The following is a 16,669-nucleotide window of genomic DNA, read 5'->3' on the forward strand; positions in this document are numbered from 1 at the left end:
CCGTTGCATGACAATCACTACTCCTCACATTAATATTGACTGTACGACCTCTCCATTACCTAATGGTCAACTGATTTAGTGTGAGACTTTCTTAATTTTTTGTATTCTCTTTAACCTTTACCATTATTCTATTTTGCCATCCAAAGTGCTAAAAGTTCTCAGCTCACGCTCAAGTATTGCGTTGGGGTTTAGTTGTTGGTTCAAGGTGAGCATAACTCAAGTGCATGGTCATGCACCTGGGTCAGCTCATGATTTGCCTATCTTTTTACAAGGAAGACTTAGCGTGCTATGCTCTCCATGATACACCTACATAATTAAGTGTGGAGTCACGTCCTTTAGCATCTATAATCTTGAAAGGCAAATATTATTTACTTATATGCTCATATATTATTTGTTCGATGTCAAATTAATATATTATTTCCACGATACACTTTTATCTTGATTTCAGAAACACCTTACATCATTCGATCAAGATTATGCTAGATATCGTTCCACATCAAAAAGTATCTTTGTTTTGTCATCTACCTACTCGATGACGAGTACGAGTAGGGATTAAGATTGGGATGCTGATACGTCTCAAACATATTTATAATTTTTTATTATTTCATTCTATTATAATATCACTTTTGTTTCCTTTTTATAACAATTTATATTATTTTTCTGGAGTAACCTATTAATCCAGTGCCCAGAACCAGTTGATGTTTTCTACATGTTTTTGACTTGTCAGAAAATCCATATCTACGGAGGTCAACAAAACCCTAGGGTTTTAATATGATTTTTTTGTGTCACGAGGATTCCAGAAACTGTCGGGCTGGGGGCTAGCCAGGGGCTCCACGCGACGAAGTGGTTCGGCCAGTGCTTTACCCATGCCACTAGGCCATGTGCCCCCTGCAACCCCTTTCGCCCATTCTTTCGCCTATCAATACAAAAAATTGAGAAACCTTCGGCACCATTTTTTCTTGATTTCTTCTACCTCTGCAAGTTCCTATTCATGGAAGATCCAATTGGGAGGCCTGTTCTGGCACCATGCGAGAGGGGAAATCCATCACCAGAGCCATCTTCATCAACCTTGTTCCCTCCATGACCATGTGTGAGTTGTTCTTTTAGGACATTAGGGTCCCTAGCAGTAGCTAGATGACATCCTCTCTCCCTTGTGACTCAATACAAAGTTCCCTTCAGCTGTCTCACATGATCGGAATCCATATGATGTAATCAGTGGTGTGTTTGTTGAGATATGATGAATTTTCACTTAGTGATCAGATTGTTCATTGAAATATATTGAATCTTTTGAAGTTTCTTTGTTGTATAATTAATTAGCGTTGTATTCTCTCCGATATATTTTTTCTACTTTGCCTAGTTTGATGGGTAGTTATTCAGAGAAAGTGGTGCACAGTAGTTGGTTCAATCTTGTGGTGATATATAACCCAGTGAAAGAAAGGGAAAATACACGTATTATATTGTTTGTTGCTACTAAGGATAAAACAATGGTTTCTTGATCACACTTATATGATAGTTTACCGTCTACATTATGTCATCATGTTCATTACAATGCTCTGTTTGTCATAAACTCAATACTTTGAGATGCATGCTGGATAGCAGTCTTGGGGTGGAATATTAGTTGTAGATGCAGTTGGATAACGGTCTACATATCACAGACTTTTTTCCTATGTGATATTATACCATGAATGATCATAGTCATAAATATAAATATTGCAATTTCATCGCTACCCAACTGTAATTGTTTACCACGCTACACTTCTCTACTTAGAGAGATGCCACTAGTGAACCTATGGCCCTGGGGGTCTATTTTCCTTACTGAAAACATCACCAAACATATTATTATTTTATGCACCATATTATTTATTTTACCTATCTATCAATTCCTACCATACTATGCAATTTAATCTTGTGACTAGCAGGACAAGAAGCTTGACAACCTTCTTGAAATGTTGGGGACAAGTTTGTATTGTGTTTTGTGTGTAGGTACATGTGACTTTGTTTGCTAGAAGAACTCCTTCTAGTTCGATAAACCTTGGTTCTCTATTGAGGAAAATACTTATTGCTAGGTTACTTCATCCTTATACTTGGGGTTACCCAACCACTCTCTTACAAGAGAGCAAACAATAACATCATAGAAATTTTATAGAAAACAACATCAGTTGGGTTAGTTATTATTCAGTATAACAAGTTTTGAGTCCAAAGTTAAGAAAAAGTGTTCATGAAAGTAGATACGTTTGAGGCGTATCATGCACCACCGTTGTGACATCATACCTGACAACATCTATGAAGACAACAAGGACTGATTCACATAAGAGGTGCCCCAAATCCCTATTTTGCACGTTTGTGCTATATAAGGAGAAGGGAACTCTTCAAAGAGAAGAGTTTTGCAGTGTCACAAACTTCACCCTAACAGTCGCCGTCACCATTCCCATCTACAACCATCTCCATAACCATCATCATTTCCATCACAATAGCTTCCATCTTCTTTAGCCATATTACCTCTAATCGAGAGTACATCACGATCAATTACACTGTAAGACTTCTAATCATTCATCTTAAGGTATCTTTGATTACAACTTTTTCTTGTGATCTATTCGCGATGTGTGGGTAATACCCGTCGGCTAAGGTCCGAGGTGGATCCTCGCAACCCCATATACATGCATAAAGAGATTGTTGGTTCACTTCAAGAGAACATTATTATTATGTATTGTGCAATGATTTTGTCTCTTGTCTCTACTCAATCCTAGGGCTTGCATGTACCCGCCGAAGATCAAAACATAGCGAGGTAAAGGGCAGAGAGAGGAGTGGAAGGCCATGCCAAACGTCGGCGACACTAAGATCAATACGGTAGTTGTAATGAAGTCTTTGAGGGGTACATATGGTGTAGTCATTAAATACTCAATGCGTTGATCTAGTTTTATCCTTGCAAACTAAGATAATCCCACAAGTCAAAAGGGTCCCGGTTGGACAATAAAACCTCGATTGTAAGTCGCTCGCGGGGTTATTTTGACACATCTCCCACAACAATTCATTGGCAAGATATATGTAACGATGTTTACCAGTATCGTGTTGATTATCTACATATAATCCCGTGTGCATGTACAAGTGCAAGTGAAACCTTTTGATCTGGCCTATTTCTTTATTATTGTCTTTTTAATCACCTTCGTGATTTGGTCTGGGAACTGGAATGTTTCGAGATAACAAGTTCTTGCAATTTCCTTTTCCAAAGGACCACTTCCCGTGGTTCGGTAACCTTGGGTTTCTAGGGAAGAAAGCTATATCTACATCCTAAACCAGATTGAAGGTAATCGTTAAGCTGAGTTTTTTCTCCATGTGTTTAGAGATCAAACTCCAAAGCCCTATAAAAACCTTTCATTCCTCCACTATATTTCTCTATTTTCAAACTTTGAACCCTCTGAGCTCTTACACTTCCTACCCTTAGAACTACTTATACATATATAGGCATTGCAAACCCTAGTCAGTCAGAGTTCCCGAGCTCTTCCACTCTTAGCAGCAAAATACTATGCCCCCTTTGTAGTTGGCTAATTTTGGTCTGAATTTCCAAACGATATCTAAAGGCATGCGGGGGTGTGTCATTGGTCAGTTGGATCCTGTGAACGACTTCAGGTCGGACTTTCCAAGCTATCTAAAAGTTGCCACCTTTATCTTTGTTCAGATATTATGAACTTATCATTTGGAGCTTCCAAGCTTTGCTAAAAGGTTATGGTATTCCAAACTCATTTTGAGCTTCCAAGCTTGTGTAAAGACCAGATTTTTGGTCCTGCCTAACCCCACCTATCCCATCAATTCACTCAAAGCAATATTCACTCAAATCATATTTTTGAGAGAGAACATCACCTTCTTGTGTTGAGTTCAAAGGGTTTTCTACTCCAACCATCAATCCACTCCTTTGATCTCTAATCCCCTCGCTTTGCACTCCTCTCCAATCCAAAATCATATGGTTGAGAGAGTTTTGAATGTGGAGCAGATTATCTTTTGAAGCACAAAAATAAAGGGTTCATCACCAAACAACCTCAATATTGGTACTTTTGGAGGGTGTGTGCCTCCTAGATCGTCTAGGTATTTTGGGAGTCTTTCCATGTGTGAAGAAATCAAGAAGTTTGTACGGGCTTGGCGATCGCCTACTTCATGAAAATATACCCTGAGTCAGGCTAAATTTTCATGGCCGTATGCCATGATGGGATAGATTGATTGCTGCTTCGTGGACACTTCATGAGCTCAATCCCTCGTAGGTCTCGCAATCGGGATCTCCATGGTGCTACAACCTTCGTGGCGCAAAGCCTGCGTCAATATGGAGTAGGATAACACCAACTATTCGAACCACGGGAAACATCTTCTCGAGTCTCCTCGTGTTTACATTCCTCTAGCCTTTATCTTTACTTTTACTTGTCCAAGTGTTTGTCTTCCATTGCTATACTCTAGTAGATTTGAATGTGTAGAGTGTTCTTAGGCTACCACCTAAAAAGCTTAAAATTGCCATGATAATTAAAATTGGGAAAAAGAGTCCCTTTGACTAGTAGTCTATTCACCCTCTGTTAGACTATAATAAACGACCCTACACCCTTATCGGAAATTAACCTACATACTTAAATTGTATATTATGTAATTATGGGACGGAGGAAGTATAATAACATCTTATATTATGAGACGGAGGAAGTACACTTAACTAGATTGATTGTCAGATAATACCCCTACCAAAAATTAACCTACATACTTAAATTGTATATTTAGTTACGCCGAATGAGCCGTTTATGTATATGACACAAAGTAACAAATAAACATTGTCTAATTATAGATGAATTATATTGTCATTGTTAAACTTATCTCTGTTTGGAATACAAGTTTAAACAACTTGGAAACTTGTGTGCATAAAGACTCAAGCTCTAGAATTGACGGTATAAGTAGGTTCCACCCTCTAGCTACAATATGTATTGTGAGTGGCATCGCCGATAAGGCAGAAGGACAGGACCGAAACCCTAATTGTCCTACACACCTCCAGAAAAACAAGATATTCAGTGAGTCGTTGCTCCAGTAATTCGGTTGATGAGGCCACATAAAACGCCCAAGGAAACTATAGGGCTACAGAAGAGCCCACTGTTGTGAGAAACCCATGAATCAGATCTCCGGCCACATAACCACCGGTATGATCTCAAAATCCACTGTGTGGCCTAAATGATTTGCTGGCGAGTTGCTACCATAAATGAACGCCAGCAGGCCCAGCTCAACCACATCGATTATTTCACTATTTCTGTCCTCTCATGTTGTCTGTTCGGTGCTTAGCTCACTGATACCACCACCGTATTAACACAAGCATTTGTCATCTAAAGAAAAAGAAAAAACACACAAGCATTCGTAGAGGATTTTAAGACGCTTCCATCAGCTCTGGTGCACAGTCCAGTTCACTGGTTTCTGGGTGATCATCTCATAACCGAATTGCTTTCTTCAATGACGGACAACCTAGCAAGACAAGACAGCCATCATGTGCTCAATTTGCAGGTGCCACACAAGTCCTTTGCTGTGACCACTCAAACATGTTGCCAGTTGGCGCTCCATGTACATGTAATAAGTGCACCTATGCCATCTAGGTTCGCTCTGAGCTCTTGCATTCAGGCGTACATTTTCTTAGTTTATCATAGTAGTTATCTGAAAGACAACAAAAGATACTAGTATCATTCTATCATCAATGTGTTTTAGTTGACACTAAACTTGTTAATCATATGATCAGACAGATTTCACATAGTATAAAACAGCTGCAATGTAATTAATTTTGTTTCATAGTCTCTGTTTCGAGTTTCCAACTTAAACACTTGAGATCAGCTAGCAAGAAACAATTCTACTATTAAAACACTTCAGAACCACTCTCATGCAGTCATGGTATACTGTTCCCAGAGGCCCGCACCATGTGGCCTTCTCCCTTCTCATTTAAGGATTTGCGTTGCAATACCGCTGGGTTTTATTGTGCGTGCTGGAGGCAAGTTTACGGACCATTGCACTACGAACAGAATAATCATCATTGGTAAGTACGTAGTTCATGATAGTTTCCTGGCAGGACTGAGTTTCGATCTTACCGAGCAGATATCATTGGCTCTCAGGAGGTCCCTGTCCAACAACAGAGCCTTAAAAGGAGGCGACGCCATTCTTGGTGTGCAGACAGTTTTTAAGAATTACACATGGATCATCATTTTCTCGAAGCATATACTCTTTCCCCGCTTTATAGATAAAGCACAAACCAAAATACACGGCCGAACGATATAAGGTAATGACGAAGCCCTTTGCAAAGCAGAATCCAGGATAGCCGGACAACATAAACGCAAACGCCTCCGTTTCTGAGAAAAGAACACATAGGTAGGCCTAAAAACATCACCACGACACGCCCTAGGACACCTAAGCTCCATGACAACGCCCTCAGGAGGTAAACGGCGCTAAGCGTCGCTGCTGCCAAGTCCGAGGCGGAGAAGGGTCTTCACCCAAGACCCTGGCACATCATCATGGCTGAAAAGGGTGAAATGAAAACAACACGAACAAGTGTTTACACATGAGGTAGATTACATGCAATGCTTGGGATTATTCCTAACATTTCAGTTGTCAACTTGTTGCAGCGTATCCATTATACCATTTTGGTAGCTGATGTGATGGGCATAAATGCTGTACCTTGATTGCTCAACATTGTTTCAAAGATGATTTGGACGTCCAATTACAGTTCTTTCTTTTAGTACATTGTACTGTCAAGTTGACATCAAGAATTCCGATCAGTACTAGACGTCCATGCCTTTTTGTTCTTTCGAGAAAATGCAGAGCCTTGCGTCTCGATGCATTGATAGAAAGAAGAGTTTGTACAAACTCAAAGATGAAAGACACCCAGAATTACAATAGGACGCTACTAATAGGCACCGCCTCAACTGGTAGCGACCCCAGCCCTCGCACCCGCCATTGCCCCTAGCCTAACTTCCGACTGGATATTGTCAAGGAGGTCGGCTAAAGTGAGTCGGGCGTTGTCGAAATGCCTATGTAATCGACATGTCCATACACTACTGGAAAATCCCTCTGTGCCGAGTGCTTACCGTTTCGCCGAGTTCCCGAACACAGGCTCTCGGTAATGACTATGTAAGCTGAGTACAGATCTCGGTAACAGTTCGAACTCGGCAGAGACTTGCCATTGACGAGAGCCGGACAATAAGGACTCGGCAAGCAACAACCAAGCTGAGATTTTGTTCACCATTTTTTTTCTGTTTTTTCTTTAGGTAGTAAATATTTATTGGTTAATTGTGAAGTAACTAAATTGTTATAGTTAGTAGTTGGTATATACCTACCGACTGGATAGTACTAGGCATCCATACCTATCACTGACAATTCCTATGTAATCTAGAGTACCGTCCATACTTATCACTGACAATTCCTATGTAATCTAGAGTACGATGATGCTAACCTCAAACTTGCTAACCAACTGAGCGAGACCACTCAATGACAGACACACTGGTGTTACAAAACCATCTTCTGAACTAAAGGCGGTATATAGAGTATTATCTATCTTGTCAATATCAGGCTAGATAGTGGTTTGTCATCTTAAACAGCGTATTTTCTACACCCTCCTCAGCCCTTCTCTTTCTTGAAAGCAACACCTCTGGGCAGACGGGAGGACAGAATAGAATTAAGAAATATAGTCTTCTTACCCTAAAAAAACAAGAAAGAAATCTAGTCTTCTTGGAACAGGATTCGGCTGAAGGGGGCTGGTTTATTAAGAATAAAGTCTAGGTGAACGAGGACTCTTAACTGTATCAGAAATTGTCTACAATGTTCAGTTTTATTCAAAATGGTCAATGGCCTACTCAGACTATAAAGATACACATAATCAAAATAGGCTTTCGCCCCGCTTTATACATAAAGCAACCTACCTGTGTATTTAAATTGAGTAAATTTCATAAAATTGCATGTCTTCTAATTGAAAGGGGTGCCCCTGTCTGTTTGTCGAAAAAATAATGTGAAAACCTATCCCAGAAGTACGGATTTGAGGATCAATCTCACAAAACTACAGATCTAGGGAGCAAGTATATCACAGAATTTTTCCTAAAGAAGTCTCTCACAGAACTACAGTACATTTTAAGAAACAAGGTAACCTAATTAGGATTAAATATATCACAAAACTATCTATTTAAGAATCAATTTCACAAAACTATAAGATCAAAACTACAGATGCGATAATATGTTGCTTAAACTTAGTCAGATGTGATAGTTTGTACATTAAACTTGTAATTTTGTGAATTTTACTCATTTAAATTAGGAAAAAAGTATGCGCTCTCTTCTAATCGCTAAACTGTACAGTACTTGTCTACCTATCCCTTTCCCTTCTCTTTCCAGCCAAGCCAGGTTCCTGATTTCTCGATTTTTGTAGAAGTTTTAATTAGGCTGCTAGCATCGCAGTGCTGGCATGTAAAATTGATGCTCGTTCATGTCACGAGTTGTCCCTGTTAACACAAAATCATCTGCGATAGGGCCAAGGGGGTTAAGTGAACTTTTTCAAGAGATCAAAGTTGAAAACAACCAACCAGTTTCAGAGTTCAAGGTTGAAAATTGAACTTCTACAATAGCTCAGGTCTGAAAAGTGGACATTCTTCAAAATCTGCCTATAGTCACCGAAAATGAAATAAAAATGTCACTGAGTTTGAAAGAAGAGAGAGAGATGCATGTAAATCAGGGCGGTGGGTAAAATATTCACAGCAGTTTCGTTGTGGTTGGTTGGCTGATGAGGAAGTCCATAAATCTGACTTGTAGTACTACTGGACAGTGCTGCACTGCATTGAATGGCAATTAATGGTGTGGGTGAGCGCCCTTGAGTGAATGTACACAATAGCTCTCTCAATTCCACGGTGCTGCTACTGTCTACATAAACGAGTGAAATGCATTGGGCAAGGTTGCGAGGTGGAGAAATCAGAGAGCACCAGACAAAAGGCAAGTACGCAGAGTCAGAGGTGAAAAAGAAAGGGCAAAAGAGAACAAAACAAGGGGAGCTCTTTGGTTTCAATGGGTTTGATCAGCGGAGGGGTGTTCTTCAAGATCTTGGCGTTCCTCTGCTTCATCAGATTATCTCAAGGTACATTCCATCTGCTTGAGCTTATCTATGCTTCTCAAAACTGCACGGTGAGTCGTCTCCCCTAGAAAAAAGCTCAATGGTTCAGAGTTGGACTTTGATCCAGCGATGTTTGCTTTCTTTGTTTCTGCCGATCAGCTTGTTATACCCACCATGGCTATTATCCAGAGATTTTGAACTGGCTTAGGAACATGGGCCTTTATTTAGACATTTTGGCTACATATGTTGATAACAAAGGCAACTTGCCATCTATTTCTAATTATCCTACATTATGATTTTGATATTGTTTACTTAGTCCTGAAGTGGCACTCTGTCGTTGTAAGAATGCTTGGCATGTAATGCTACATAAGAAAGCGTCATTTCCAAGTAAAAGGCTGGAAAAACAAGGTGTGGAATCTGGAAAAGATGTACCTTCTTTTCGCAACCTGTAGAATTATTTATAACCAAAAGAAACCTGATGAAAAAGAGGAAGAGTTTAGCATAACCAGGTTGAGACATCCTCATATATATCAAGATAGAAGAAGAAAACTGACTGAAATAGTATTAACCTGAAACCAAGCAGCTCCAGGCAATAATATCAAACACTTAAACTTGCAGGAAGAAACTCCGCCACACCGGATCTCCCTCCCCTCCGGAAGGCAAGCAGTTTCTCCAAAATCCAGCATGAAGCATATGACTACATCATTGTCGGCGGGGGCACGGCCGGATGCCCATTGGCAGCAACGCTGTCGAAAAAGTACAAGGTGCTGTTGCTTGAGAGAGGTGGATCTCCATATGGCAACCGCAACATCTCATACCTTGAGAACTTCCACATTTGCTTGACCGATGAATCGAAGAATTCCCCATCTCAGGGATTCATCTCCACTGATGGTGTCATCAATTCCCGAGCAAAGGTTCTAGGTGGTGGAACATGTATAAATGCCGGCTTCTACAGCCGAGCCAACCGAAGGTACACAATGTGTCATGTTTTCAGCTATCTAACCTAACTTAAGATCCATTTACTGTGCAAATAAACTTAAGCGAAAGTTAAAATAAGTAGTTATTTAATAACCTGAATAGGAAACATCGATATCAAAAGATGGGACTAATCCTGTTTGATCTTACTATCACAAGAAGAATTAAGTGGTTCAGCATGGTTGGTCAGATATACCAGGATATTTCACAGCTATTCAATCTGAAGCCCCGCTGTAGGTGTGTTAATATGTCACATTCACAAAGCGGTGTTTCATATCTTCTGTCTTAAGCAAAGATCAGACCAGTCTCAACACTAAAGAGTCAACAAAATGGCTGATGGGAGAAGCCAACGATCTTAGAGGTAGCCATAAAAGTTAGTGATACAAAACCTTTTCAGCCCCATAACTGTACCTGGTCTTGAAATACCTCACGCTTTAACTGGAGATTTGTCACATGTTTTTTCACATGGATTTTTTATAGCTTCTAGTTGAATATCATAGTGGTAGAATTGATTTTGCAGTTGCAGGACAGATATCAGACGCATTAATGGTTGCTCAACAACATTATAGCTAGCAGAGGAGTAATTAGATTTGGAGGAAAGCCAGTAAGGCTATCTGACTTTCTTATTGGAGTTTATATAGCTGAACACCAACGCATACTATGGAGTGGTGAAGTACTGAGAATGAGCATCGAAGAAAAATTGCAAAAGATCACTAATACATTTTTGTTTGATTTGGTAACATAGAATGATGAATAACCAAATAGCCAGATTCCACTAAGGTTTGCCGTAAGTCCTGAAAGGCTTAGAATGTCGTGGCAGAATTCAATAACCATTGCAGTATCTGAGTTTTTTGAAACATCTGCAGTGTCAAACTAGAAAAATATATGCCAGTTATTACAGAAACCTTAAGAATATAAGAAGAAAATTGCTCGCATAAGCATACGGGCAGCTATAACTATAAGATAGCATAAAATCTGGTTTTAACAAGACGAGCAACTGTGTCTATTGGACCGAACCTATCATGTCAAACATTAGTATTTGTAAGGCCTTATAAGTTTGTAACCAATTATCATGCGCTTGTCCATGCAGATTTGTGAAGGATGCAGGATGGGATGAAGAGTTGGTGAATCAGTCCTACCCCTGGGTCGAAGAGAGGATTGTTTATTGGCCAAAGATTGCACCTTGGCAAGCTGCCCTACGTGATGGGCTGCTTGAAGCAGGGGTATCGCCTTACAATGGATATACCTATGACCATCTCTTTGGAACCAAAGTTGGGGGAACCATCTTTGATGAGGCAGGGTACCGGCACACTGCTGCTGACCTCCTAGCTGCTGCAAATCCTGACAACCTCAGAGTGCTGCTTCATGCTAGTGTGAACAAAGTAATTTTCAAAACGAGACATGGTAAGCGATAATAATCCAAGTAGTAGCTCTTATAATCACAAAAAAGTTCCATGGTAGAAAAGAACAAAGCACCCAGTGAGAAATCTGGTAACTGGAGATTTCAGGAAATTGTTTCACAAAATTTAGGACAAATTTAACTTATTTGTAGAAAAGGAAACTGAACAGAAAATAGTGTTTTGAGGATTCAAACCGACGAGTCCACGGCGTCCACTTATAAAGCTTGATGAGCATATGCGCCTTTAATATAATGACTGTGTTTGTCAATAATTTTGCTTCTGGCTGAATGTAGTTGGTTTTGGTCAATAATTTTGCACCGGACATACAATTTCCTCCATAATCTGTATCCACTTCCACAAGAAGGAAGCTAGGAAAACACATACTTCAAACAAAAACAGTAGGTACTTGCTGCACAATCATTTTGTTATAGTAACCTCATCTCTTGCACAGGACATCAGAAACAGAGTGCTATTGGGGTTCAATTCAAGGATGAGAATGGTGGGCACCATCAAGCCTTTCTCAGCCAAAAGAGAGGCAGTGAGATTATTGTCTCTGCCGGCGCAATTGGAAGCCCCCAGCTGTTACTGATCAGCGGCATTGGACCAAGGAGTGAACTTAAGAAGCATAACATTTCTATAGTTCTTCACAACGAGCACGTGGGTAAAGGGATGTCAGACAACCCATTGAGCTCCGTATTTATACCCACCAAGGATCCCCCAAAGCAGTCTCTTATTGAGACTGTTGGAATAACTGATGATGGTGTGTTTATCGAAGCCAGCAGCGGTTTCGGCCAGACAGGGGACAGCATCCACTGCCACCATGGAATCATGTCTGCTGAGGTTTGTCATCAATCATGATTGTTACCTGAAATAAAATTCAAGGACTTCATTACAGTTTGCAAGTATCATGGTGCATTTCAGTTCACGAAAGTATGATGGTAGCGCATTTCAGTTTACAAAAGTATCATGGTGCATCACAAAAGCTTTTGCGCAAAACAATGCATCTTGCACAAGTAATCTAAAGAAATATGCACCCTAAAATGGGCTTTTTGGAGCCAACTTCCCAAACTTTATCTGTTAAGCTTTAGTTTGCAGGTACCCAAGATAAGCATATAGACAAATCAGAAATATATACTAACATGTAGGTAAGAATCAAATTATGCAGCTGCTACACTCATTTGCAACTACCTACATTCCTATCCGTATCACACCATCATCAATGTTATAAACTAGAGTTATCTTTCAAAGTTATTGTTAACAGTTCAATTGTACAATCGGAATGAAGTGTCTTAGAAAAACTTAAGCATATGTCCACTTCCCTTTTTAGAACCATGACAGTTTTCATGCTTATGACCTTTTGGCATTCTAATGCAGATTGGGCAGTTGTCGACTATTCCTCCAAAGGAAAGAAGTTTAGAAGCAGTCCATAAGTATGTACGTAACAAAAAGAGCCTGCCCAAAGAAGTATTCCACGGAGGGTTCATTCTTTCGAAGATTGATGGCCCGCTGTCTACTGGCAATCTAGTTCTTGTGGACACTGATCCCAACAGCAATCCTAACGTCACCTTCAACTACTTCAAACATCCACAGGATCTGAGACGATGTGTTTACGGGATCAAGACCATAGAGAAAATAATTAGTACGAACACTTTCTCAAACTTCACTCCCAAAGATGGTGGATATTCAATGGAAAAACTGCTCAACATGAGTGTAGCAGCTAACATAAACCTGATACCGAAGCATACAAATGACAGCACATCCTTGGAGCAGTTTTGCAGGGATACAGTGGTCACCATCTGGCATTACCATGGTGGATGTCATGTAGGCAAGGTGGTTGACCAGCAGTACAAAGTGATTGGGACCTCAGGCCTCCGGGTGATTGACGGATCAACCCTATCCAGGTCGCCAGGAACAAACCCACAAGCCACAGTCATGATGATGGGCAGGTACAACACAGAAATATAATATAGTTTGCATTTTGGTAAATTCATTTCAACTCCAGGGTTTGATCTTTCTTTCCCGTGTTTGACGTGCAGATACATGGGAGTGAAGATCTTAAGGGAAAGGTTAGGACGAGCGGCTGGAGTATAATAGATACTTGGACATTATTATCTTGTTCACCATGTAAGAATGTGACTTAGGAGAAAAGTAAATAGTAATTTTTGAAGAGATTCATCAACAACCACCAAAGAAAGAAGCGTCAGTTGTATCATCTGTATTCTTACCATTCATGTGGAAATATATATATGGCCTACCAAAATATTATATTACATTTACATTCCCACCCTTTTTGCTCCAAAGGATCTTCTGAAATAAAGCATTCATATGATAGTTCCATACACTCTGGACAAGACAAAGTCTAAGAATCAAATGTGCAGACAGTGGCATGTTAACGAGAATTACAGAAAATAATTACAACGTAGCGGCAAGTACACAGGGGGATAGCCCTGGATTTTGATTGTCCAGTTATTAATAATTCATATCAACTAGTCAAGTACCACAAGAACGTATCATATCAGTTGAGAGAACGGAAGCGTGTATATTTGTCGTTAGGAAAAAAAGGAAGTGTGTACCTCATCAGCGTGATGAAGCTTGGCGCCACGAAATCGAGGAACGCACTGCGGTTCCAGTGCAAATCTATGACAGGGAGGAAGGAGACGCTAAAGGCAGCAAACAAGGTTCGGCACCACAGCCTAAGGCGCAGGCCACAGGTTCCTATTTTTATTGGCACATTGCTCCACCGAAGCACGCTGCAGAGCCGGAGCTACAGACGGAATTTTGTTGATCAATTGACGAGGCGCCGCGTGATTAGAGCATTACCACGAACACCTGGGGCGCATCGGAAGTTGGCCAGCCAGAGTTGGCTGTAGTACACAGCCATGGGGGGTCGAGGTCGCCAGATTGACGCGTCTTGACGGAGGGGATGAGCGATGCCAAGAGGACGCGGCATGGCTGCTCCCTCTCCATGCTCCCTACCGCATGTTGTTGTTCTTCATCCAATGGCCGCATCGATTTCCACGCCCAAGTCCCTTTTCCCGCAAGAAAAACCCACACCGCTCCCGTATTTCCAGCTCTACCCCGTAATACTTGGACAGCTGAAATGAATCGTCGGGAGCTCCTCAGTGTTGCCGTGCCCGGCCGTGCTTGCCCAGTTGGCCAGGTGACTTGTCTCCCGCTCGTCAAACCACCTCCGCGCACACTGAACGAACATGCAAGTACCAAAAACTTCAGAATCTTCAGAAATTTAGGTGTTCAGTTCAGCAATGTACTCTGCACTTCACATACAGTCTTAACAGAAACGGCGGCGACGGCCTCGGGGAGGTCGAGGCCGATGTAGAGCAGCAACGCGAGTGCGATCTGCAGCATCGCTGGAACCAAGTTCTTCCGGCGCCTGTCCGCTCGCGCGCGAGGGCACCGGTGAGGCTGCTGGTCGCTGCCTCTGGCAGCGTCGTCTCAGCGGAGGCATCTAGCGGCAGGAGAGGGCCGTCGTCTGGACGTGGGCGGCGCAACCACGGTGGTGCGACGGGGCAGAGGACAGAAGATGCCAAACTCCCGCTTGCCGCGCTCCTCCTTCACGCCGACCTCCTGCTCGAAGCGGCGGCCGCGGTTGTCCTAGAGGTGTACCTGCATTCCACCTGGTCAGGCCCGGCCGCCCGGCGATGCAATTTTGGGGACAAAATCACTGTTTCGACCTTCTTAGTAACTTTAGTAAAAAAAAAAAAGCTCTTTCAGATCTTGTAGCATGATCCGAACCTCTGGTAACACCAAGGGTTCCGAAAAGCCGAACTGTTCGGCCTGTCGAGTCTCAGCCGGTCGATACTAAGATTAAGTGTCGTTAGATCTGACCCTTACTTGCTAGATGGAGCTCTGCCTTTGCATCTCAATGTGTTTCACATCCCCTGGATGCACCTCCGCCGCCCGTGCTTGCCATGGATGCAATTTCGCCGCCCCGCGCTTGCCATGGATGGATCCCGCACTCGCCACCCGCGCACGCCATGGGTGCAGCTCCGCCTCGCCGGCGATTGATTGGTTCCAGCAAATAGAACTGCCCGTTGTAGTATTTTTCGTTGCCGGTCGTAGCAAAAATGAAGACACGGTTGCAGCAAAAAAACGTCACCGTCGCCGCTGGTTGTAGCTCGTCGTTGCAGGTAGCAACATTTGCATCTAGAATGAACGGATGTAACAAAAGCTGTTGCCTGACATAGCAAAAAACTACGACGAATGCAACAAAAATGTCATTGTCGCCGTCAAGCCTCGCAGCTCAGCCGTGATGGATGTCAAACGTTATGCCGGTTGTAGCAAAAAGTGATGCTAGTTGTAGCAAAACGCAACGCCGGCTATGTGTTGTAGCAAAACGTGACATCGGTCGTAGTAAAAGGCCATGCCGGTTGTAGCAAAATCTATGCCGGTTGAAGCATGTAGCAAAACTGCAGTGTTTGTCATCTTCTTCCGCCTCCAGCCATCGCTGATTGAAGCTTTTTTTGCATCCACTACTGCAGAAAACCCTAGTAGTAACGCTTGAAATATGCATAGCAGTAGCACTGGGTCCAGCGCTACTGCTAGCGCGCTACAGCTAAGTTGTAGCAGTAGCGCTGATATAGGCAGTGCTACTACTAAGTATTGTTAGCAGTAGCGCTTCCTGGACCAGCGCTACTGATAACTATCTGTAGCGCTTTTTCATGTGAAGTGCTGCTGCTAAGCCAGCGCTACTGCTAGATGCTCTCCAGCGCTACTGCTAATATTCCTGCTTTCGCCGACCCTCACCCCCTACGTATTTATGGTGTATTTATACAGGCTCTGTACAATAGTTTCATCAGATCATACTAAACATACACTATACTCATCATATCAAAGACATACAGTAGTCTCATCATACCATCATCATCATTCAACACAAATATCATCAAATCTTGAAAATAGCGATACACAAGTGCGATCATGTCATGTCTCGAATAAGTGCAACTGCATGGTCATGGCACACACACAAGTTTCATCATCTCTATCTAAACCATGATGTAGAAGAGAAGAGCGATCAGCATGAGCAAGAGCGCGACTATGTAGTATCGGCGGTCCCGCCCCTGCTCATGCTGGAGTGTCCACCTCAAGTAACTACTATCCGCTTCCGCTCTGCTGTCGAACCCTCTGTGGCTAGCACCCGGGTACCTGTGCACCTAGGCCTGAGCGGCTGGCAGTGGTTGTAGACTCCTGG

The 16,669-nt window shown here is 42.0% G+C and overlaps 1 protein-coding gene and 1 long non-coding RNA gene across 2 annotated transcripts; one reads left to right on the forward strand and one right to left on the reverse strand.

The window, feature by feature from the left end:
• The first annotated feature begins 8,773 nt into the window (after window positions 1-8,773).
• LOC125543570 (protein HOTHEAD) lies at window positions 8,774-13,746 on the forward strand. The gene is made up of 6 exons (XM_048706943.2): window positions 8,774-9,109; window positions 9,704-10,055; window positions 11,151-11,464; window positions 11,912-12,300; window positions 12,835-13,406; window positions 13,497-13,746. The coding sequence occupies exons 1-6, from the start codon at window positions 9,040-9,042 to the stop codon at window positions 13,549-13,551; spliced, it is 1,752 nt and encodes a 583-aa protein (XP_048562900.1). The 5' UTR covers window positions 8,774-9,039; the 3' UTR covers window positions 13,552-13,746.
• On the reverse strand, window positions 12,193-15,151 carry LOC125546773 (uncharacterized). Its single transcript, XR_015618579.1, has 3 exons — window positions 14,746-15,151; window positions 14,034-14,659; window positions 12,193-12,325 (listed from the first exon to the last, which is right to left on the reverse strand). It is a non-coding gene; the product is annotated as an uncharacterized LOC125546773 (long non-coding RNA).
• Between the last annotated feature and the right edge of the window lie 1,518 nt (window positions 15,152-16,669).

Source organism: Triticum urartu, chromosome 3A, assembly GCF_056163025.1.
Source record: "Triticum urartu cultivar PI428250 chromosome 3A, HENAU_Tu73, whole genome shotgun sequence".
NCBI lineage: Eukaryota > Viridiplantae > Streptophyta > Magnoliopsida > Poales > Poaceae > Triticum > Triticum urartu.

Excerpts from the sequence above, each read along its gene's own strand:
- LOC125543570 (XM_048706943.2), top strand. The coding sequence starts at position 9,040 with ATGGGTTTGATCAGCGGAGGGGTGTTCTTCAAGATCTTGGCGTTCCTC. Across the intron at positions 9,110-9,703 it reads CTTCATCAGATTATCTCAAG|GAAGAAACTCCGCCACACCG; the intron begins GTACATTCCATC and ends TTAAACTTGCAG. Across the intron at positions 10,056-11,150 it reads TACAGCCGAGCCAACCGAAG|ATTTGTGAAGGATGCAGGAT; the intron begins GTACACAATGTG and ends TTGTCCATGCAG.